Below are 23,828 nucleotides of genomic sequence, written 5' to 3' on the forward strand. Positions count from 1 at the left end.
AGGACCAGGAAAGGAGAAGTCAAAAGGACAGCTTATCTGGACTGTAGCTTTGCAAGTCAGCAGTCAGAGGGGTGACTTGAAATACAACACTAACACAGAATCCTGTCAACTGTTGTCAGTAAGGTGATAGCAAACCCCGGACTAAGGGAGATCATGAAACCAATCATAGGAGGAGACTTTTCTTTTTCCTATCATGGTCACAATAACTCTAAACACCTTACCTTGTTCAACCTGGAATATGATGAGTTTCAAGGATTGCTGGAGTTTCTGAGCCCGTTCACCCAACTCCAGTTTGGCCTTTGCTATGTGGTCTATTTGAGGCACGAAGGGTTTCCCATCAGCTTTGGTTCTGCTGCTATATGCTAAGGCTGTCCTCTCAGCAGAGGCAACTACTGCATCCTCAGCCAGGAGATCAATAAGGACACTGAGTTTATCATACATTAAGTCGCTCTAGAATGGGAAGAAGGAAATGGGTACTGTTAGGAAAGACAGAATGAGGATGGTATGGGGAAGGCTGAAGGGCAACGCTACATAGAATTCCACATGTGATGAAGGGCAGGCGATGCCGACACCCGAAGGATAGCAGAGGATTAAACACACAGGATTTGTTTCTGAGCAACTTCAGGTATCTATGCATGCTCACAGTTTCTCTTATGTCAAGATGGCCCTTGAATTTGTATGGACCATGGATGAAAGGGAGAGATGGAAACATTTTTCTGCCAGTATTCTCATAAGCATGCTTCTATGGATGCTGCTGTGCCTCTGTATAGTGTTGGTATCTCTCTTCAGACATATTCGTATTTCAAGGATGCATGCACATCTGCCATATTATTTCAACTTTACATAGAACAGTAGGTTTCATTCTGCCTAATGCTGTGACTCACAACCATAAAATTATTTTTGTTTCTACTTCACAACTGTAATTTTGCTCCTGTTATGAATCCTTATATAGCATAATATATAGGTTATATACATATATAATATGCAGGATATTCCATATGCCACCCATGTGAAAGGGTCACTTAACCCCCAACAAGATCATGACCCACATTTTGATAACATCTGACTCAGTAGTTTGTGGTATAAGACAACTTACTTAAGCTCTTTATTCCTCTACATCTGAGGTCAGCTGTGAATATTATATAAATTGATATACGTAAAAGCACCTAGAAGAAGCTCTGATATAAAGTGTGTGTCATGTAATTGTTAAATATTGTTACAAAGGTGACTACGGGTCTGTTTATTTTCCATTTTTGATGTGTATGTGGTGTGGCTGTTCATGTATATGCATGTTTTGCGCATATGTGGGTACACGTGTGTGTGTGTGTGTGTGTGTGTGTGTGTGTGTGTGTGTGTGTGTGTGTATGAATGGAGACCAGAGGTTAATGTCAGGATTAGTCTCAATCACTCTACGACCCTATTTGCTGAGCCAGGTCTCTGAATCAAATTCCCAGCTTCCTGATATGAATAGTCTCTAGCCAGATTGCTCTTGGAATCCCATCTCCACTTTCCAGAGATAAAATTAACAGTGCTCACCCAGAAATTACGTGTGTTTCTGGGGATCCAAACTTCAGTCTTCACATTTACACAGGAAGTGCTTTAACTGTTGAGCCATGCCCCACCCCCTGCAACCTGGCACATTTCTATTGTATAAATATGTTTGCAGCACTGGAACTAAATTATGTGGCCGTGTGTGTGTGTGTGTATGAAGCATTCAACTAACTGAGTAATATCTCCACCTTTTTAAATGTATATGCATGCATCTTTATGTATGCTTTGGTGCATAGCTCTATTTACTGATGCTTAATGTATACTACTGTCTGTTTGTGGGCAGATTCTTGGCATATAACTAGGTGCATGGATATGCATCAAAGCACCAGTCTTCATTTGGGCTAAGATGAAAGTGATGAAATTGGGCCTTCCTCATCAAGATTAAGCAGCCTTTTAACTTTGCCACCACTTTATGATTCCCCAGTAAGAGACACGTCCTATTTTATTGAAAAAGTGAATCCTGGCTCACGAACAGATGAGACCGTAGGAAAGGACACTTACTTTCAAAATCACAGACTCCACTGCTGTGCTGTTTTGTTTTATTTGATTCCAGGCTTTCACAATATCATCCACAAAATCTTCCACTGCTGAGCACAGGAATCTGGAAAAATGAGGTAGACAGCATATGTGTTAGACCCTGTGAGACCCAGAGTCCTCCTCTCGTATTATAGCATCATTACACATTTTCCTCCCCCTTCTGTCTCTCTTTCACAACAAATCCTTCCTTCTCTGTCCACTTCCCGACTTCCCATCCTTCTTTTGGTGTTTTATTTTCCCTGTACATATGGTGATGTATGTTTCTTTCCCACTTAGGCCCAGTTTCATCCCACTTCCTAAATGGAGAGAAACTCAAAGAATTTCCCCTAAAATCAGGAACAAAACAAAACTGTCCATTCTCCCTCTCTATTAACATAGTACTAAAATCTTAGCTGGAGCGGCAAGACAAGTGAAGGCCATGAAGGGGATACAAATAAAAAAGAAAGAATGGACTTGAGATAGGTTTGCCAGCATTTCTTAGTGATGGTTGTAAATGACCAGAAGAGGAGACTGTGCTTGGTTAACATTTTCACCGTGGGTCAATCAGAACCGGTTCAAGGGCTACGTGATAAGGCATAAGTGCAGTGGCACAAAGGAATGTCTTTTTTTGTGTGTGTGTTATTAGTGCTTCTCAGATGAGAGTGTAGTGCATGGGCCAAGAGCCTTTACTCCTAACAGTGCTAGAGAACATAAATGAACCAAATGTCTGGGAGGGGGTTGTATTGCTTGAGTGATTAGACAGCATACAGGTCCTGGACCCTGAATACTTGGCTCAAACTTCCACTAGTCCCCTAACTTCTGGGGCTGATGGGACCTAGGAGCCTGACTTCTGTCACCCATTAGTTCCTGATGTCCTGAGGTAAGGAGTCTACAGAGACCCCGCTCATATTTATGTGGATGCCCTAACTCCTGGACCTGAGATATAAGAAGTCTTCAGAGCATCAGCTCCCAGAACCTGTTTCTACTCACTGGACATTATAACTTCAGGTGTGCAAGTCCCAGGACAGAAACAAACAAAATCGACATGCCAATTCAAGAAAATGTATCTCCACAAAAAATTACCAATCCCATAATAATGAACCCTAATGAAAAGGACTGGGGAGAATTTCAGAGAAAGAATTAGAAAGAAGGATTATAAGTATGTCCAAACAACTCAAAGAAGACAAGAATAATCTCTAAGAGAACAAGAGATAAAGAAGTCAATACAAGTTATGAAAAGAGAATTCAATTAAGACATAAAAATACTAAAGAAAAGTGAAACTGAAATCATGCTAGAAACGAAAAAGTCAATAAGCAGGACTTCTCGGTAAAATGGTAGACTAGAAGCCATGCGGCAATATGGATAGCTTATTACAGTTAAGGAATTAAAAGGAAACCAAGTATGTTAACATCTAATTAGCTTCATCTCCAGTCCTAGAGTCTACTTGATCACATACGACCAAATCCATGCAATATCTCTATTAGTGGCTTGAACTTGCTGCTGTGATTGCCACCAATGCAGGTACCACCACCAAATGACCACTTTACATCATGTAACATAGATTAAAGAATCCCACCAGGATATCCACAAAAGAGGAGTTGGTAGGGATTTCACAGAAGGGTTTCCCAGTGAGTGCTGCCAAGGCTACCACCAGTAACTCAGTGGGAAAAGGTAAAGCCTTGGGAGCTAGGCAAAGCTCTAAGAAGTTCTTTGGGTACCACAGAGCCTGCAGCTGCTTCTGAATTTGAGTGAATGCAGCAAGTGTGGCTAGATAGAGTTTGCTTTAGCTACCCATAGCCCACAGAACAGAGTCAAGAAAACTACACACAAGACAACCCGAGAGCCCACACGGAAAGAACTGGACTGGTAAAAATTAACACCAAGTGTAACCAGGGCCAGGACCAGGACAAGAGAGAAAAACCAGTGGCTCTAACAAAGAGGGGGGAAAAAAGCCCAAACAAAAGAAAACGACATTCAGAACAGCTATCTTGTTTCTTCCGTCTCCACCCACCTCACTGCTGCCTTCTACAGCTGTTTCTTATGTATGATGCACAGTAGGGCATTACAGCAGGCCAACAGTGTCCCCTGCTGTTCACACCTTTTGCTGTTTTACTCTTGCTTTTGTTTGCTTCTTTCTTCCTCTTTCCCCATATATATTCCCTAGTATTACATTGTTTTTGGCATTGGGATACATCTCTTTACCTCTTCTTTTTAATTGACCATTAATCCAAAGTCCCATATTTTAACTTTATTTCTCCTTTGCCTCAATCATTCCCAGCCCTACTTCCAGTGTAAGAACATTACACTCATCACTCAATGGGATTGCTTACCTCTATGCTTCTTTTCCTTTTTGGTTATACTAACATGCAGGCATACACACCGGTTTTGGGGTTCCTTTATTCCCTAGTCAGTAATTTATAAGCATCTGTTTTGTAATCACTTCCTACTGTTTTATTAGAGTGTGTGAACTCTGGATAGTGATTGGTGCTTCAGACAGTAGTCAGCACTCACATTGGAGATAAAGCCTGGTGTCTGGACCACTAGTCTAACAGATGAAAACATCATCACACCTGCTGCTACCTAGTCTCTCCTAAGCACTGCAAACATACTTATTGGAAGAAGAGTGGCAACCAGAAGGAACAAATAAAATAAAATCAATGCATCTTAACCCCCAGAAGGCTGGTCCCAGAACAAAACTCCAAGTAACATGAAAAGCCAAGACAGCATATCTCCTCCAAAATATTACTAACCCCATACTTTGACCCCTAGGCAAAATGGATTAGACAAAATTCAAGCTGTAGAATGCAAAGCAATAATTTCATATATGTAAGAATATCTCAAAGAGTATTCCAATATTTTCAAAGATAATGCAAAGAGACAGCTCAATGAAACAGGGAAATCAGTTCAGGATAAGAAAATAGAATTTAATAAAGAAATAGACATACCTAAATACCTCAAACCATAATAATAATGGAAATAAAAAAATAAAAAATGAAAAGAAGTGAAAAGCATACTAGATCAGTGAAAAGGCTCGCCAATAGGATGAGCCATGAATAGAAAGATAGACTATTAGGTAATGAAGACTGAATGGAGCAGCAGTTCTCAACCTGTGAGTGGTGACACCTTTGAGGGTTGAATGACCTTTTCACAGGGGTCACCTAATACCATCAAAAAACATAGATATTATAGCATTATGATACATAACAGTAGCAAAATTATAGTTATGATGTATCAGTGAAATAATGTTCTGGTTGGGAGTCACTACAACATGGAAGACTGTATTAAAGGGTCATGGTATTAGGCAGGTTGAGAACAACTGGAACAGAAGAATTGGATCATTCAAAGTCAATGGTGATACATGTAAAACAATGAGTGAACAGAATATGCATGAACTTTGGGACTCCAAAATACATAATAGGCATAGCCTACATCGGCAAAAGAAGGAAAACATTTTCATGCAAAAAGCATAGAAAATGATTTTAATAAGATCATAGAAGATTTCCAAAACCGAGATGAAGAGACACTCATCTAGGTGTAAGAGATACACAAAGCACCAAACAGTGCCAGAAAAGAAACCAACTATAAATAGCAGATTCTTTGATTTCCTTTCCTCTCCTTTCCTTTTCAAAATTTACTATTTTATATATGTGAGTCTCTAGACAGGCCAGAATATGGCACCAGATTTCATTACTGATGGTTGTGAGCCACCATGTGGTTGCTGGGAATTGAACTCAGGACCTCTGGAAGAGCAGTCAGTGCTCTTAACCACTGAGCCATCTCTCTAGCCTCTGATTCTTTCTTTTTTATTTGTATCCCCTTTATGGCCTTTACTTGTCTTGCCGCTCCAGCTAAGAGTTTAGTACTATGTTAATAGGGAGAATGGACAGTTTTGTTTTGTTCCTGATTTTAGGGGAAATGCTTTGAGTTTCTCTCCATTTAGGATGGTGCTGGTGATGAGATTAGTTTATGTTGGTTTTTACTAAGATATGTTCCCTGTGTCCTTATTATCTCTAGGACTTTTTTCATTTTGGTTGTTTGTTTTTCAATAAAGGGTTTTTCTGCCCTAGCTGTCCCGAAACTCTATTTAAAAGAGGCTGGCCTTGAACTCATAGATATCTACCTGCCTTTGCCTCCAAAGTACTGGGATTTAAGGCATATGCCACCACAACTAGCTCAGTGATTTGATTTTTTTAAATAAAGACACCAAAACTACATGTGGAATAAGATAGCATCTTTAATAAATTATGTTGGAAAACTGGATATATACCTGTAGAATAATGAAATTTGTTTTTTTTCCTCTCATTCCACACATAAATAAACTGCAAATGGTTCAAAATATCAATGTTGGACCAATAACTCTAAAGGTTCTAGAAGAAAAAGTGAGTAATGTATCTAAGGATCTAGCTCAGACAAGAACTTTCTGAATAGGGCTCCCGGTAACTCAGGAAACAGGACCAACAATAATGTCAATTCATGAATCTAGAACGTTTCTGTACTGCAAAGGAAATTTAATCAACTGAAGAGGCAGCTTATATAATGAGGAAAAATCTTTGTCAGCTTTACATCTTACAGAGGATGAGTGTCTAGAATATATAAAATTTGGGATAAAAGCCATAAACACCAAGAAAACAATACCATTAAAAAGTGGGCTATGGGGGCTGGAGAGATGGCCCAGAGGTTAAGAGCACTGACAACTCTTCCAGAGGTCCTGAGTTCAATTCCCAGCGGTGACTCACAAATATCTGTAATGGGATCCCATGCCCTCTTCTGTTATGTCTGAAGACTCTGATAGTGTGCTCATATACATAAAATAAACTAATAACAAAAAATGGGCTATGGTCATGAAGAAAGTTTTCTCAGAAGAGGAAATATAAATAGTTAAGAAAAAATTTAAGTGTTTACCACCATTACCTATCAGAGAAATACAAATTAGAACTATTTTGTGATTTCATTTGACCCCAGACATATTAAAACAAGAGAAAATAAGTGTTGTCAAAGATGTAGGGAATCAGAAACCCTCAATGCATTATTAATGGGAGCCAATTGGAACAACAACTATAAAAATCGGTGTGGCGGTTCCTCAACAAACTAGAAATAGATTTACCATATAACTTAGTTATCCAGCTTCTGGGTGTATATCCAAAGGACTCTATTTCTACTACCGAGACATATGCTCATCTAAGTTCATAGCTACCCTCATTACAATAGCTAGTTTATTACTTCTCTGTTGCTGAGATAGAATAACATGACCAAAAACAACTTAAGAAAAAGTTTATCTTGGATTATGGTTTGAGCATCTAGATGTCCATAATGGTAGAGAAAACATGGTAGCAGGAACAGGAAGCTCAAAGAACACAGCTTAGTCACACACAAGGAGCAGAGTGGGTGAGCAGGAAATAGAGTACTACTATAAACCCTCAAAGTCTGTTCACAGTGAAATACTTTATCCAGCAATACTGTTCTTTCTAAAGGCTCCTTGACATTTTCAGAAACACCCACTGGTGTCTAAGTGCCTTAACATCCTCAGAAATATCAACCAGGGACCAAGTGTTTAAATACTTGAGTCTATGGTGGAACATTTCTCATTCAAAACACAACAGTCAAGAAATGGACTTAATCTTGATGTGAATCAATTGATAAATGGATAATAGAAATTTGATACTTTGGGACAGTGCAATTTTATTCAGCAAGAAAGAAAATAACTGACTGAAGCAACAAAGAACCAAAGATTCAAAAATTATATAGAATCTTTAGATTTGTGTCTTTGATGTGTAACATCTGTGGGATCCAGAAAAATGGAAAGGGAACACTGATGGGGAAGGGGAAGAAAGGTTTTCAGGAAAGGAGGATAGTACAACACAAGTGTTATCAAAGGGAAAATAAGGGAGGGTGAGCTAGGTGGGGAGAGTCTACACGAATATAATTAGTTACCATACACAGGGGATAATACTTCTCTCAGAAGCCAAAGGCTGCCAAAATAAAAAAGCCCTTTGTCAGGTGTGGGTGTGATATACTTCCCCTCAGGTAGTTAGTTAAGGGTGTCCCAGAGACTACCCAAAGAGTACAGGGCACTGTCATCATTCCTGGCTGCTCACTATAACTTGATGGATAGTCCCTACTGCAGAAGACAACACACACTTTGCTCACTGGACACGGAGGAGTCAAGTTGGTATTGACCAGGAAGCTTCCTCCATGCCTGTTAGCTCCTCGTGTTTCCAAAAGGTGTTTCATGATTCCAAAAGACTATTGGGGTAATATGTGAAAGCAATCGTATTTGGCTGTGAACTCAGTCAACTACAGTGAGTGGCATGACAAGATATTCCCATGAGCTCAATAATGGGGTGGATATTATAGAAGTAACCAACAACTTTTTAATTAACTATAGCTAGTTAAATTTAAAGCCTGCTCCACAAGATGAAACACAAGTCTGGTACTATAGATCTGGTTGTGAACCAAAGACTGCAGATTTCTGGCTCCAGGGTTTAACCTGCTGCTATTTGGCTGCTAAATGGACAGAGAATCTAAATCACTATAACTACAGCCATTGATTAGTGCTGCCCTTAGAATTCATCAGATCAGTTTCTTTGTGTAGTGGATAGAGATTAACATAGAAGCTCACAGCCAGTCAAAATGCAGAGATTATGTGTCAGCATATTGTTCAACCACAAATGGAATATCTGTACCACTAGACCCCTCCCTCCAAAGCTCTGGAGCCATCATGGGAGGGGAAATATTTTAAGAGTCAGAGGTCAGAGTGTGTGGGAGGGAAACAGTGTCTTCAGGACATGACAGGATTATTGCACTCCACTTGTGAACGCACAGTAGCTGAAGTACACAAGATCAAGCCAATCAGCATTCTATCATGAATGGAGGAAGGGTTTATAAGATCCCACATATAATGAAGGAGCTATTAGCAGGCAACATCTTCTGCAGTAGTGAAATTCAGGTTTCTGTAATGTTGTGGCCCCTGGTAAGTAACCATGCCCCAGTGGACGGCCTACCTTCTATTAGATATAGTCAGTAGTACAAATTGGACTTAGTGGGTTTTTTTTTTTAAGGAAAAAAGACAGAGATCACATATTTGAAAGAAGGCAGGTAGTTCTGGGGGAAATTTAGAGGAATGATCAAATACATTTATAAAATTCTCAAGGAATTCATACAATATTATACTTAAAAATAATCCAAATGAGAACCTAGAAAACTCCAACAAAATGGAATGTGGAAAAAAAGAACATAAGGTAAAGGTATTAGATCATTCAGTAGAGGACAGTGGTAATGTGTGTGTGTGTGTGTGTGTGTGTGTGTGTGTGTGTGTGTGTGTGTGTTGTGCGAGAGAGATTAAGGATACTATGAAAGCAGCTAATCTTCAAGTTACATGAATTAAGTAATGAGGATACAGTACTAACACATAAAATATATTTTAACAAAATTATGGAAAAAAAAATTCAAAATTAATGAGATGCCCATGCAGGTATAAAGAGGCCTACAGTACTCCAAATAGGACAGAAAAGAAACTCTCTATGACATATTACAGTTAAAACACTGAAAACAAAATAAAGGATAGTGAAAGGATATTTACAAGGGAGAAAATTCAAGTCATTTATAAAGGCATGATCATTAGAAAAGCACCTGATTATTTGACATTTATGCTAGAAGGGCCTGGAGCAATGTATTCCAAGTTCTGAAAGGTCAAAATTGTCAACCCTGACTATTATAACCAACAAAACTATCTACTAAATTTGAGAATAAAATGAAAGTCTTCCATGATGAAAACAGATTAAAGAAAATTTCAATCACTAAGCCAAATTGACAGAAGATATAGGATGGAATAATTTAGTCTAAACAAAAGAACAAACATACCCAAGAGGTCACGGGGTGTAAACAATACACACAGCATTGAGGATACAGAACCTGGGGAGGCTGCTGGCTGTGGCCAGGCAAGAACCTCAGTGGAGCAATTGGACTCCAGCACACCCGTAAAGCTTTCAACCCAAAATTTATCCTGTCTACAAGAAATGTAGGGACAGGAGTAGAGCAGAATTGGAGGGAATAGACAAACAGTAACTGGCCCATCTAGAGACCCATCCCATGGACAAGCACCAATCTCTGACACTATTAATGATACTCTGCTGTGCTTGCAGACAGGACCCTAGAATGGCTATCTTCTGAGAGGCTCCACCCAGCAGCTAACTCAAAGATGTAGACACTAACAACCAAACAGGGGATGGATCTTGGGGACTCTTATGGAAGAATAGAAGGAAAGATTGCAGCTTCTAAGGGAATAGGAACTCCACAGGAAGACCAACAGAACCAACTAACCTGGATCCCTGTGCTCTCACAGACTGAATGACTAACCAAAGAACATATGCGGGCTTGAACTAGGATTCCCCATTTATGTGTGTGTGTGTGTGTGTGTGTGTGTGTTTGTATCAGATATGCAGCTTGGTCTACATGTGGGTCATGAGCAACTGGAGTGAAGGCTATTCCAAAAGCTGTTGCCTATACATGGGCTATGTTCTTCTAGCTGGACTGCCTTGTCTGGCCTCAGTGGGAGAAGAAGCATCTAGCCGCATAGAGACTTGAAATGTCAGGGTGAGGGGGACACATGGAGAGGGTCCTACTCAGAGGAGAAGGGGATGGGGGAAAGGATTGTGTAAAAGGTTGACCAGGAGTGGAAAGTGAGTGGGATGTAACATGAATAAGTAAAAAAAAAAAATTAAAAAAAAGAAACAGAATGGAATTACTCTACATGGATTGATGACATCATTCCCAGATGACACAACTTATTGAAAATCTAATTGCAAGGTATGAGATACCTCCCTGTTTAGTTATTGGTCACGGAACACCAGAAGTATCCAAAACAACAATCTATCACCATTGCCATTGGTTACCCAGAATAACTACAGGTAAGTCACTGTTGGGGAAAACACGGTACACCTTGGCTATATGATATAAAGAAAACAATTTCAAACCACCTGGAAAACTTTCTTCTTGATGGCAAATTTTCATAGTAGTGTAAGGTGCTATGCAGGCTGCTGGGAGAGGAAAAATGTCAACAGTCTTATTCAGTGCTGGGCCCTGCATGCTACAATATCATCCTGTTAGGCAAGCTGTGCCCACAGATATAAAAGTAGCATGACTATTATGGGGTAACTAGTGGTTTTATGATTGAACTTGAGGCCTGCTCCAGAGGAAGAAATTTCACACCTGTTACTATAGCCTCTTCAAAAGCCTATGACTTGGAAGGTCATAGGCCCTCAGTCTAATCTGTTGGTACGGCTTTGCTAAATGGTCATGTTGTCAAATTACCTTTAAAATATTTGTTTAAAACTTATAAACCTAGCCTTCCCTCAACCTGAGTCTGAGAAGCTTCTTTTTGCAGTGGGCAAAATACAAATATCAAATGTTTTATAAAAGTCTCAAGGAATTCATACAATATTATACTTCAAAATAATCTAATTATAACAGAAGTCCAAGTGATTTATTGCCCAGTAGCAAAGAAGAAACCTGAATCAACCCATTAGCGCTAAAGCTTGGGGAGTATGGCAGAGGAAGGGTGAAAAGATTGTAGAAGACAGAGGATGTGCTGTGGCATGCTCTCTTGGGGGCAGGACTTATATTGCCCTTATAAGCTCATGGTAGCTATAGTTACTTTCAGAACATGAATCCAGCCAAAACCCCAGCATAGATGGGGTAGGTGATCACCGTGGCCCCTCCTACAGAGAAGCAGTTGGCAGTGGGTAGTTGCTGAAGGTGGGAGAATTACTGCTTTTGAGGATGTGGCCTCTGATTCTCACTGTACCCTAATGGTTGGCCCCACAACTGTGCATCTATGAATACAAGTAACTGGATTTAGTGGGTTTTCAAAAGATAAAGGCATAAATCTTGGGTAGTATTGGGATGATGTGAGGGTTTATGGAGGGAAGAGATGGGGCAGGTATAACTATATCTCATTGTATGCATATATGTATGACAATTCAAAAACAAAATTTTAATAAGAAAAATTCTGATATATAGAAAAAGAATGATTCCCGAAACCCTGTGTTAAATGACTCAGACATTTTATAGAAAAACGCATATTGTATGCCAATGCCTATTTAAAACTGTTGCTAAAATTTGGGAATGATTAAACTATGGGAATGCAAAGCTACAAAGAAGAGTTTTGATATTGCCAATGGCATGTATAGGAGGCACTTGTCCTTTTGATTTTGTATTGTGTGACTATGTAACTTATAAAGATGAATAGCATTTTGGAGCTAGAGAGATGGCTCAGTGCTTAAGGACCCTGGCTGTTCTTCCAAAGAACCTGCATTCAATTCCCAGCAACCACATGGTGGCGCACAACCATCTTAATGAGATCTGGCACCATCTTCTGGTGTACATGCAGATAGAGAGCTCCTACTGTTTTTTTTTTTTTTTTTTTTTTTTTGTTGTTGTTGGTGGTGGTGGTGGTGGTGGTGGTGGTGGTGGTGGTGGTGGTGGTGGTGGTGGTTTTTTTTTTTTTTTTTTTTTTTTTTTTTTAGCACAGAATGAATAGAGTTTAAATTGACAAATAGTACAATTTTAAAATAAAAACTAATACATCCGATATAGGGATAATGTGAAAAATATATAAAGAACTCAAGAAGCTAACCACCATAAAACCAAACAAGCCAATCATAAAATGGTATATAGAACTAAACAGAGAATTCACAACAGAGGAATCTCAAATGGCTTAGAAGCACTTAAAGAAATGTTCAAAGTCCTTAGTGATCAGGGAAATGCAAATTAAAATGACCCTGAGATTCCACCTCACACCAATCAGAATGACTAAAGTCAAAACCTCAGATGACAGCAGATATTGGTGAGGATGTGGAGAAAGAGGAGCACTTCTCCATTGTTGTTGGGTTGCAAACTGGTACAACCACTCTGGAAATAAGTCAGGAAGTTCCTTAAAATATAGAAATATATCTACCTGAAGACCCAGCAATACCACACTTGGGAATATACCCAAAAGATGCCCCACCATGCTCATATGTTCCACTATGAGCACAACCCAGATGTCCCACAATGGATAGAGAATGGATGGCAGAATGGATAGAGAAAATGTGGCTCATTTACACAATGGAATACTACTTGGCCTTTAAGAACAAGGGTATCATGAGTTTTGCAGGCAAGTGGATGGAACTAGAAAATACCATCCTGAGTGAGGTAACTCAGACCCAAAAGGACATGCATTATATGCACTCACTGATAAGTGGATATTAGCCAAAACCGAAATACAGTACAGAATACCCAGGATGCAATCCATAGAACTCAAGAAGGTTAACAAGCTGAAGGGCCCAAGTGAGGATTCCTCAATCCCACTTGGGAGGGAGAAGAAAACAATGACAGGGGACAGAAGGAGGGACCTGGGCAGGATAGCGAACAGGGAGGGAAAAGGGGGAACATGATCAGGCATTAGTGTGTGGGGTGGGAGATAGTACAGAAGCCTCAAGGGCCAGCAGAATGAATGGAAACAGGCAACCTCAGGAGGTAGGAAGTTGGGGGGGGGCTCTAGAATGGGAGTGGAGAGACTCTCAGAACTCAAAAGGAGGGACCCTAAATGAAATGCCCAACAATGGAAAGAGGGAACTTGTAGAGCCACCTCCAGTAGAAAGACAGGGCATCAAGTGGAGGTATGGGGTTGCTATCCCACAATCAAAAACTCTGACTCAGAATTGTTCCTGTCTAAAAGAACTACAGGGACAAAAATGGAGAAGAGACTGGGGGAAAGGTAGTTCAGTGACAGGCCCAAATTGGGATCAATTTCAAGGGGAGGCTCCAAGGCCTGACTATTACTGAGGCTATAATATGCTTATAGTCAGGAGCCTAGCATGGCTGCTCTCTGAGAGGCCCAGCCAACAGCTGAAAGAGTCAGATGCAGATATTTGTACCCAACCAATGGACAGAAGCTGCTGACCCCTGTGGTTGAATTAGGGAGAAGCTGGAAGAAGCTGAGGAAGAGGGTGACCCTGTAGGAGGACCAGCAGTCTCAACTAACCTGGACCCCTTAGATCTCTCAGACACTGGATCACCAACCAGGCAGCAGACATCAGCTGGTATGAGGCCCCCAACACATATACAGCAGAGGACTCTTAGGTCTGGACTCAGTAAGAGAATATGCACCTAACCCTTGAGGGACTTGAGGCTCCAGAAAGTGAGGTGGTCTGCTGGGGTGGGGGTGGGGGTGGGAATATTCTCTTCGCAACAGGGGAAGAGATATGAGGAACAGTCAGAGGACAGATTGGGAGGAGGATAATGACTGGACTGTAAAAGATTAAATAATGATAATTTTTAAAAAAGAAAGTTAAGAACATGAAAAATAAATAAATAGATAGCAAGTGAGCAGGTACCACTAAGCACTGAAGAGACCTTTTCTAGTACCAAAGACAGAAAAGAAGGTGTTTGTACTGTTGGATTACCTAGAATGTTGTGTGTCCCTTCTGGAGCCCTTTTTCCAAACACTTATGTGCAATTTTGTCTCTGTTTTTAACAGCATGGTTCCTCATTTCCATTTCACCTGTTTCCCCCTTAAACCTTCCACTAAGAAAATTTGAGTTGAGGGAAAATGATTAGAAAAAATGCATTCTTTCCTTGGGCTTGAAACCCCAGTCTCTCTCTGTGTCTGTCTCTCTGTCTGTCTGTCTGTCTGTCTCTCTTTCTCTCTCTCTCTCTCTCTCTCTCTCTCTCTCTCTCTCTCTCTCTCTCTCTCTCTCTCTCTCTCTCTCTCTCTCTCTCACACACACACACACACACACACCCATATATTACCTCAGAACAGCCTATGAACCCTGGAGTATAAAACCCAGAGGAAGACTGACCTTGTAGCGATGACCATCTCGGTGGGATACTTGGCCTTCAGAATCTTGTTTAACTCAGTGGTTGCAGACTCTACGTTCTTGATGGCAGCAGCCTAGAGGGAAACAGAGTGTTCCGTCTCAGAAGCTTAGCACTGTGACTTATTAGACTGCATTGCTTCAACCCTTCTCCACACTGCCTGCCTGCCTTGTTATTTCCTTTTTAGTCTTTACCAGATACTCAACTGACTTTCTGAAAATAAAGCCAAATAATCCTCAAATACACCTATAGATAATTTGGGATATACATAAAAGAGGTACTCTATGAAAAAAAATCTCATATTATAGAGATAATTAATAGGAGATTTGTGATTCTGATTCATAAGTTTCCAATTCCAGACATTTTTTGAATAAGGTCACAAACAATACAGCTTTCTATAGTACTGAGTATGTGGCTGACTGTGTTCTAAGTTAAACGTATATATCATTTTATATACTATCAATATCTACCCTGAGAGGTAAAGATTACCTGTACACCCATTTCAGAAAACTGAGGCACCGGAAACAATCATTAGGCAGCAGAACTTATGTTTGATTGTAGGTAATTGGACTCTTGAGTCTGTACTCCTAATTACAAGTTCTATTCCTTCCTCTCACAGCCAAGCCTGAGCACATGCATCTATAAATCCTTATCGACATTCTCAGTATGTTTCAAGTTTGTTCAATTCTCTTTATTCGTGTTAGTGATTGACATACCTAAGTCACCATCATCCCTCATCTACGATCAGCATCTCCCAATTTTTCTCCTTGCTCTGATCTTTCTCCTGGGTTAGGTGCCTCCTCACACACCACAGTTTACAGCTCAACGACAGGCAGTTGTTTGCATATGTGATAAAGCCAATAGAATGAGGTCATGGCAGACATTCCCATTTCAACTTCCCAGTATATTTGGAAGCTCGTATAATAAAGTAAGAAAAGGGGGACAGGCTGTGGAGATGTCTTGGCGGAAAGAGCACTTGAATTGAAAGAATAACGTCCTGATTTTAAATCCCCAAGACCCACATAAAAAGCCCAGCATAATAGTATACACCAAATGCTACTGATGGTGAGACATGAGGCAGAGATGGGCAGATCACTGGAATCTTGTCAGCTAGCTAGCTTTGCCTATACTGTGATGTTCCAGGCCAACCAGAGACTCTATCTCTTACAAAAAAGTGGAAGGGGTCTAAGGGCCCAAAGAAGACATTGTTCTCTTGACCTCTGACCACAGCATGTTGTATGCATGGGTACCCACCCCACATAAATGCAGACAAAATCCCCAAACTCTTCTAGGATTCTCATTGCTCTTAGGATAAAAGTTCAAATCCCCTACCATGCTTTATTAGCCTTCTCTGGGTTTGGTCCCTGACTACTTCTCTAGTCTTTCATTTTCTATGTCCCATCACTGGCTGCCACACCCTGGACATTATGAATATGTTTCAGTCTTATTCATATCACAGAGCAATCACATAAAATTCTTCTGTTTGGAGCAGTATACGAACAGGCCTTGTGGCGGTTGAATAAGAATGGTCTCCATTGGTTCATATATGTAAATGTTTAGTGGGGTGGCACTATTTGAAAGGATTAAGGTAAAACCTTGTTGAAGGAGGTGTGTCATTGAGGGTGGGCTTTAGAGTTTATTTTTGTAAGCATGGAGAAGAATTTTATTGTAGATGTAAGAGAGAAAGCAGGCAGATGGGAAAGTTCAGGCTGAACACAGCCAGGAGACGAAGCCGGACCATGAGAGGAGAAGGAGAAGGCAGGCAAGAGAGGATCTGCCAACCAAGAGACAAGGTCCAAGAGGCCAAGAGAGCAGAAAAGCCAAAATGGCTGAGTTATATAGGGATCAGGCTTGGGGGTGGGCTTTGGAGTATCAAAAGCCCAAGCTAGTCCCAGTGTGTCTCTCTTCCTGTTGCCTGCTTGTCAGGATGTAGACCTCTCAGCTACTTCACTAGCACCATTGTCTAACTGGGTGTTACCATCTTTGCTCTCATGACAGTAATGGACCAAACCTCTGAAGCTGTAAGCAAATCCCAATGAAACACTCTTTTCTAAGGGTTGCTGGGGTCCTGGCATCTTTGCATAGCTAGGAAGCACTCACTAAACCAGGATTCCTTTTTCCTTTTTACCTAGTTATTGCCATTTCCTCGGGTGTTCACTGAAAGAACACTCATTCTGGATGTTTTCCATGACACCTCACAAAGTGACATACATGTAATATGTTATCAAAACCTTGCTTTTCTAACTCTAAATAGGTTCTGAGCTCCACAATAACAAGGACTGCATTCTTCTTTCTCTGCTAGTGTCTAAGAACATTTCCGAATGACTTCTATCCCCAATGTCTGACATATTTGTAGTCAATAACTGTTGATTGGTGTCTCCAGTCCCCAGAGATCTCATTCTTGTCAAGTCCTAGGATCTCACACGTGATGAGATTGTTGCTCTCAATTACAGCTGACCAATAATCACCTCAAATCTTGGTATATCCATTTCCACCTGTCCTTTCAGCAGTGGGGCTTGTCTGGGGGTCTCACGGATCATCACGCTCCATCTACAATGAAGTTTAAACACAAATATTAGTCCAGTCTCCACTAATTACAAGGGAAATCAATACTTCACAGTTATACTAAAATTCAAAAGAGTATTGTGTTTGGGGGAAGAGGGCTACAGGGTGTACCTAATCTCAGAATGTACAAAGAAAGGATTCTGCTTTATGATGGCCCTAGGTTAATGTGGTGGAAGGATTTTTTCCCTCAGGACTCTCAGAAATCAGTGCCTTTTAGAAGCAGCATTATGAGCATCAGAAATATTTTTATGAAATATTTATACCAGAGCCTTGCCCAAAATCTACTGAATAAGAATCTCTGTGGTGGTTGTAGATTTGTGTCTTGAAACCCCACACTAAACAATAAAAGTCCTATCTCTCAGGATATCGGATGATGGTATTCTCTATTGTCTGGAGCAGAGGAAATATCAGCTAGTTGTTGCTGAATTCCCTCCACTCCCACTCTATAAAAGACGTTTCTCTGGGAGTCTGATTTTACTCTAGATTCTTTCTCATGAATAAGTATGCTTCTACTGGCCAAGTTATCACACATTTAGAAGTATCCTAAGCAAACCTTTGAAATATAGCTATGAGTCAATCCCCTATTCTCCAATCTTTAAAGGGGGGAAGAGAGGCTTCCACAATATTTGAGGGCCCATGTGACTCTCTGGACTCTCAATAGATAAGCCCTTCTAAATAAGCCTGCACTTACACCACAAGGGACATGGTTTATGGGGGAAGGTGGACTCTGGATTGTAAGGGTATAAGTGGAGGAGGCACAGAGATACAGCCTTTGGCCACTCACCTGTCTAAAATCCTCACGTGAGCCTGCTCTACTCTGTTGAGAATATCCAGTGGTGATTTGCTTTTATCCCAGAATGCTCCCCAGCCAAGGACACGAGCGAGATCATTACCAGTTCCAAGTGGGATGATCGCCAGCTGACACTACAAAAGCAAAAGGAGAGGCTCTCTTCAGACAATCCTTCCACCATGTTTTACTCTCTGCAACATGCTGAGGGTGCTCTTTAAAAAGGAATATGCCTTACAGCCAGTGGCTTTAATGGATTGCTTTCTAGAAAGTGTAATATAAGGGAATTTGGAGCCAAATAATATTTTCTCAAGGGAATTGGACTCCATTCTTAATTATTTAATAAATAATAATAATAATAATAATAATAATAATTTACTCAGTAAAGTGGAAAGTTTCTGGGCTATGCAAAAAGTCATAGCTATAGCTATAAATGAATATAACAAACATTTCTATTTGAGTTGGGGCCCAGCAGAGGAGATGCCTCAGGAGACAAAGACTCTGAATTCAGAAGATCAAGGGGCTACCTAGAGATGGGGAAAGTTTATGCCCCTGTAAAGACTCAAGAGAAGAAAATCATTACTCTCATAAGGAGAAGGAAATTGGAATGTTCTTTTTCTATCTCTTTACTTTGAAGCCATTCCTTATGCCTATTCTGTTCTTTTTTCCTCATCCAGCTACAACTAGAGAACAGACTACTTGAGCATGCTCAGATTAGTCAGGTTAACTATCAAGCTGATAGAAGACATGCTTATTATAGACAGGAGGGATAAAGACTTGGAACTTCTGAGGATAAACAGCTCTATACCTCTCACTCTTTCTAGCAATAGTTAAACTGGCTCAGCCAGGGACTTACCCGATCATGCAATCCATAGGCATCAATTGTAGATAAGACCCAGCTCACGCTGCCATCTCCGCCGCAAACCAGAACACGGAAACGGGCAAAGTTCTTAAACATAGCGATGCTATAAGGAAAAGGGGGAGAATGAAATAATTTCATGATTATTTGGAATTTATAATTATTTCTTACAGTATGTCAGGACATAAGGACTCTTGCTTCAGCACCCTCATAATATGGCCTCCTAATACTCATTCTGTGTATGTGTGTGAGCACAACTTCACAAGACAAAGTCAGAAATTAGACCTTGTCTTAACTCATATCTTTGTGTCCTTAGCCTTTCTTTGGGAGCCATTGATAACGCAGTCATAGCTGTCAGGGGCTCACAGAAGCCAGCACTGAACCGTCAAATGATTCCATAATCAAACAAGTCTGTAGTTATATCCATTTGCTTCTTCCTCTGATGACAGAGGACACAGTTTTCTCTATTGCCGATCAGAAAAAGTGAAGCAAATTTGGGTTCAGGAAAAGAGACTGTAGAGATTTCTGGGAGGGGGTAAAATGGTTCAGAGTCATATATTTGTGTATTTGCCTGGGTACAAGAACTAATTGCAGATATTTATTCTAGGCTAGAATGTCCAGGAGGTAGGTAGACTTATTCTATATAGCCAACCATACCCCTTCTTCCAATGCTTACCCTGCTTCAGGTCCACCCTTTGCCAGGTCGAATACTTGAGACGGATTAAGGTATTGTTTGAATTTCCGGAGGAAGATGATCCCTTGATGATCTCCACTTTTAGAGTTAATGAAGATGAGCAAGGGACAGGAACAAGTCAGTGGCCAGTCAAGATTCCAGAAGTCGGACGATACTACTAGTTGGCCTAATACACACACAAGAGAAAGAAAAAGGCAACTGAGCTAAGCTGTGATTCTGCATCACATTTTACAAAGACTTTCTGCGTACCAGCCCCAATCTTTTGCTGTTAAGGAGTAGAGGAAATGTTAGAATATCATCAACAGGCAGATAAAAGATTTTGCTCTGCTAATTCAAGATATCCCCCTATAATTTTCTGAGAAATTATTCTATAGCAGATATCATATTAGGTATTGTTAGGATATAGCCTTTCATCTCAAGCAAGTGAAATGGACGTATATACAAATATGTGAATATGTTGGAAGAAAATAAATTGCTGCAATAGCCAGTAATGAGTGAAACTCCGTAGTCCATTCACTCTGTCTGGGCTAGCTAAGTTCTCTCAGTGAAAAGGGGGCAGGCCAAGAGATCAGGGAAGGAGAGACGATTATTAAGCCAAGAGCTATGGGAGAGTTCCTAGCAGAATGACATCGATATAAGATAAAGCCAGGAAACTTAATCACATCTCTAAAGTTCAGAAAGAGCCATCTACATTATCACATGATTTTCAAGGTAGAATGAGCCTACAGCTAAATTGTCTGAGTAAAAGAGAGATTTTTAAAATAATCTCCAATGTTGGAATTACCCATACAGAAGTCGGGTAATAATAACCAAATAAGAGTCTAAATAGCCAAATCCTGCCAGCTTGTGGTGAGTCTTAAAGTCTATTGGCAAGGAGATGGGCATTGAGAGTTTTCAAGGAGAGGAACTATCAACAAATATCAGCACATAGACATCTGAGCTCATGGCATGTAAAGAATGCTCCAGAAAAAAAAATACATAGAACAAAAATCATGTGGCTCATACCTATGAAGGATGGGTGTACTGAACATTAAAAAAAAAAAAAAATTGTTGTGCCTGGGAAAATAGAAGGCAGCTTCTTCCCTGGGCTAGTTCCCAGTAATTGGCTGGTGGTTTTTGAAGGCATACAAAGCAGTTCTGTACCAAATTTTCAGAGATTGCCAGACATTGCAACCACAAGAGGACTGTACTATGTTTCCTTATCAGTATGGTTTAGATATAATTATCTTCCAGGAGAAAATGCAATACCCTTGTCCACAAATTTTAATTAAAGGTAAAATGGTATCATAATGGCAGTCTGGTCATATTCATTCATTCATTCATTCATTCATGCATGCATGCATTCAACAAATGTGTATTGAGGATGTTCTCTGTGCCCATTCTTATTTATGTAAGTGGACAAAATACAACTCTTGTTTAATGAAGGCAAGATAAATATAAAACTTAATGTGTTGTGAAGAAAAAAAGTATAGGAGGGGAGTAAGGGTTGCACTTTAAAAACAATGTGGTCAAGGATAATTTTCAGGGAAGGTGGCATTTAATATCATGGATGGGGAGGTATGGCAGTTGGTAGGTCCATGGTAGCAGCAACATGTGAGCTTGTATCAGTGCAAATTACCATTCTGATATTCAAATAAATAAAGGTATAAGTAGTTGAGACACCTGGAGGAAGAAATTTGGAGGAGACAAGGACAAGTATTAGGGCCCTGAGAGGGTAGTCTAGGCTGTTTGGGACCAGTATGCTTGGTATAGAGTGAAGGAGGGGGAAAGTGGAAAAAAGATGAGATCAGAAAGCTGACAAAAGCCAGACAACACGTTATCAAGATGCTTAGAGGAAGCAATATGACAGAAAAGAGAGCTTGAGACTGCCAAGTAAAACAGTAATTCAAATCACAAGATGTTCTTGCTGCATCTCAATAAGTAATGTAGACCCCAAGAGATATGATTTGGATATGAATATCAAATACCCCTCACAGAATCATGTGTTCTTAGCTGGAGGTGCTGGTTTGTTTTGTTTTTTTTGTTGTTGTTGTTTTTGTTTTTTTTTTTTTTGAAAAATTGCATAGTCTTTAGAAGGTAAGGATATGTTGAAGAAAGCGGTTTACTAGTTTGGCAGGCCTTTTGAGTGTCATGGTCTAGCCCCAGTACAAGCCCCCAACTCTCTGATTCCTGGTCTGCATTGATGTGAGTAAACTCCCACATTGCTACCACCCACTGCCAGATCTTCCCCTCAACGATGAACTGGACTGTATTCCTTCAGACTGTGACCCAAAATACCTCCTCTCTAGTTTAAGTTGCTTCTTGTGAAGTATATGGTCACAGCAACAAGAAAAGTAACAAGCACACTGAACTGAGGGGCGGGCTGCAGGGAATAGGGATGAGAGAGGGGACAGATGTGTGATTTGTCTGTAAATATTTGTCTGTATTATTTAAAAAAGGAAAACTCGTAGCCTGTGTGAATATATTTGCCAGTCGAGGATTCTGAATGTAAGAAAACAAAAGCTCAATAGCCATGAGAATATAGCAAAACAGAGACTGTTTTAGAGTCATCTGGCAGCTTTGGGCATGCGCTACGCTTTGTGGTATATTTTTATAAGGCAGGTAGTTGTATGCCACAGCTGCCTCCTTCTGAGTTTAATCACTAAATTACAGGAAACAAATTAACCTCTCTAGGGGTTCATCTTTTCATATGTATAACAGTAGCATGTTACAAGGATTAATGAAATAGTCAGCTTAGAGAACAGGAGTGTAGAAATGTTTAATTCATGGGTAAGCAACCTGATTTACAAGATTGCTTTAAAGTAACTGATGTCAACTAGAAGTGACTTTCTTGCACTAGGTCACAGTTTTTATTTTATTTTATTTTTTATTTTGTATCCCAACCACAGTTTCCCCTCCCTTCTCTCCTCCCAGCCCTTCCTCCATCTCCCTCCCCCAACCATCACTCCTCTTCCATTTCTCTTCAAAAAAGAACGTGCCTTAGAGGATACCAACCAGGCCTGTTTCACAACTGTATTCTATAGTTCAGAAGACAACACAGAAAGCTGGCCTCTAAATTTTAAAGTACCCCAGACTTGATAAAGAGTTACTGGATGACAAAATCAAGAGCAGTAAGTGACCTCAAGAGTCATGTGGGCCAGAGATAACAGATGGGCAAGTGTGCACCTTGGTCTTCGGGCTCAGGCCAAGGGCATACATTAATGCCAGAACAGACCAATAGAGACCTGGCTTGGCAGCATCAAGTTCTGAAAAGAGTACAGAGGTTCTGTTTGTAATCTGCATATGAGTCAGCACCCCGAAGAACCTGTTAAAAAGAGCTCATGGTCTTTGTTCAGCTGCACTAATACAGTCACCATATCCTAATCCAACAGACCTCTAATTTCACTCCAGCATTCAGGCCACAGAAGGATGCTAAGGAGGCTTAAGTTTTGCTTATGGTTGTCCTTCCTGTACTAGTAAAGTCATCTTTAACAATGCTTAAACAAATTTAACTTTCATGACACACCTAAGCATTTATCTTTGCCTATGTGTAGACAAGAAATGAGAGCTGACATCATGAACCCTTCCAGGCTGAAGAAGTCTACAGAGAATCAGTTATTGGCACTAAGCACTGAGCACACATGCCCAGGAAATACTGTCAAGGATTTGCTGTCTTTATGAATGCTGTGAGCATTGAATGGGGGCAAAAGGCAAGCAGTGGGTAGCAAAATAATAGTAGAATATGGTCATAGAAGAAAATAATAATGTCATGTCAGAAGCCTTGTTACATTCTTTTACTAAGATGTAAAACTTGAGTCCTGTACATTTTTTGCATTAAAGGTTTTGCTAAATAAACCTTAGTACTAGTGAAAAAGTCCAAAATGAGGTGGAGACATGTTAAGGAACTTCTCTAAAATCACACAGTAAATAATGGAGCATAGACACTATCAGAAAACTTTTCAGAAATGCAAATTATTGGTCCTCACTCAGATGTACTACTGAATCAAAACCTCTGAGG

The 23,828-nt window shown here is 40.2% G+C and overlaps 1 protein-coding gene across 1 annotated transcript in view; it reads right to left on the bottom strand.

Annotated features, from left to right (window-relative positions):
• DGKK (diacylglycerol kinase kappa) overlaps positions 1 to 23,828 on the bottom strand; it is a gene marked incomplete at both ends in the record, with an annotated part of 118,241 nt that overhangs the window by 19,298 nt on the left and 75,115 nt on the right. The window contains 7 exons of the mRNA XM_080910888.1: positions 222 to 450; positions 2,053 to 2,152; positions 14,911 to 15,002; positions 17,395 to 17,476; positions 18,276 to 18,415; positions 19,135 to 19,243; positions 19,814 to 19,997. Coding sequence (XP_080767014.1) covers positions 222 to 450; positions 2,053 to 2,152; positions 14,911 to 15,002; positions 17,395 to 17,476; positions 18,276 to 18,415; positions 19,135 to 19,243; positions 19,814 to 19,997 — 936 coding nt within the window. The remainder of the gene's footprint in view (positions 1 to 221; positions 451 to 2,052; positions 2,153 to 14,910; positions 15,003 to 17,394; positions 17,477 to 18,275; positions 18,416 to 19,134; positions 19,244 to 19,813; positions 19,998 to 23,828) is intronic.

This window comes from Micromys minutus (assembly GCF_963924665.1).
Source record: "Micromys minutus genome assembly, chromosome: X".
Taxonomy (NCBI): domain Eukaryota; kingdom Metazoa; phylum Chordata; class Mammalia; order Rodentia; family Muridae; genus Micromys; species Micromys minutus.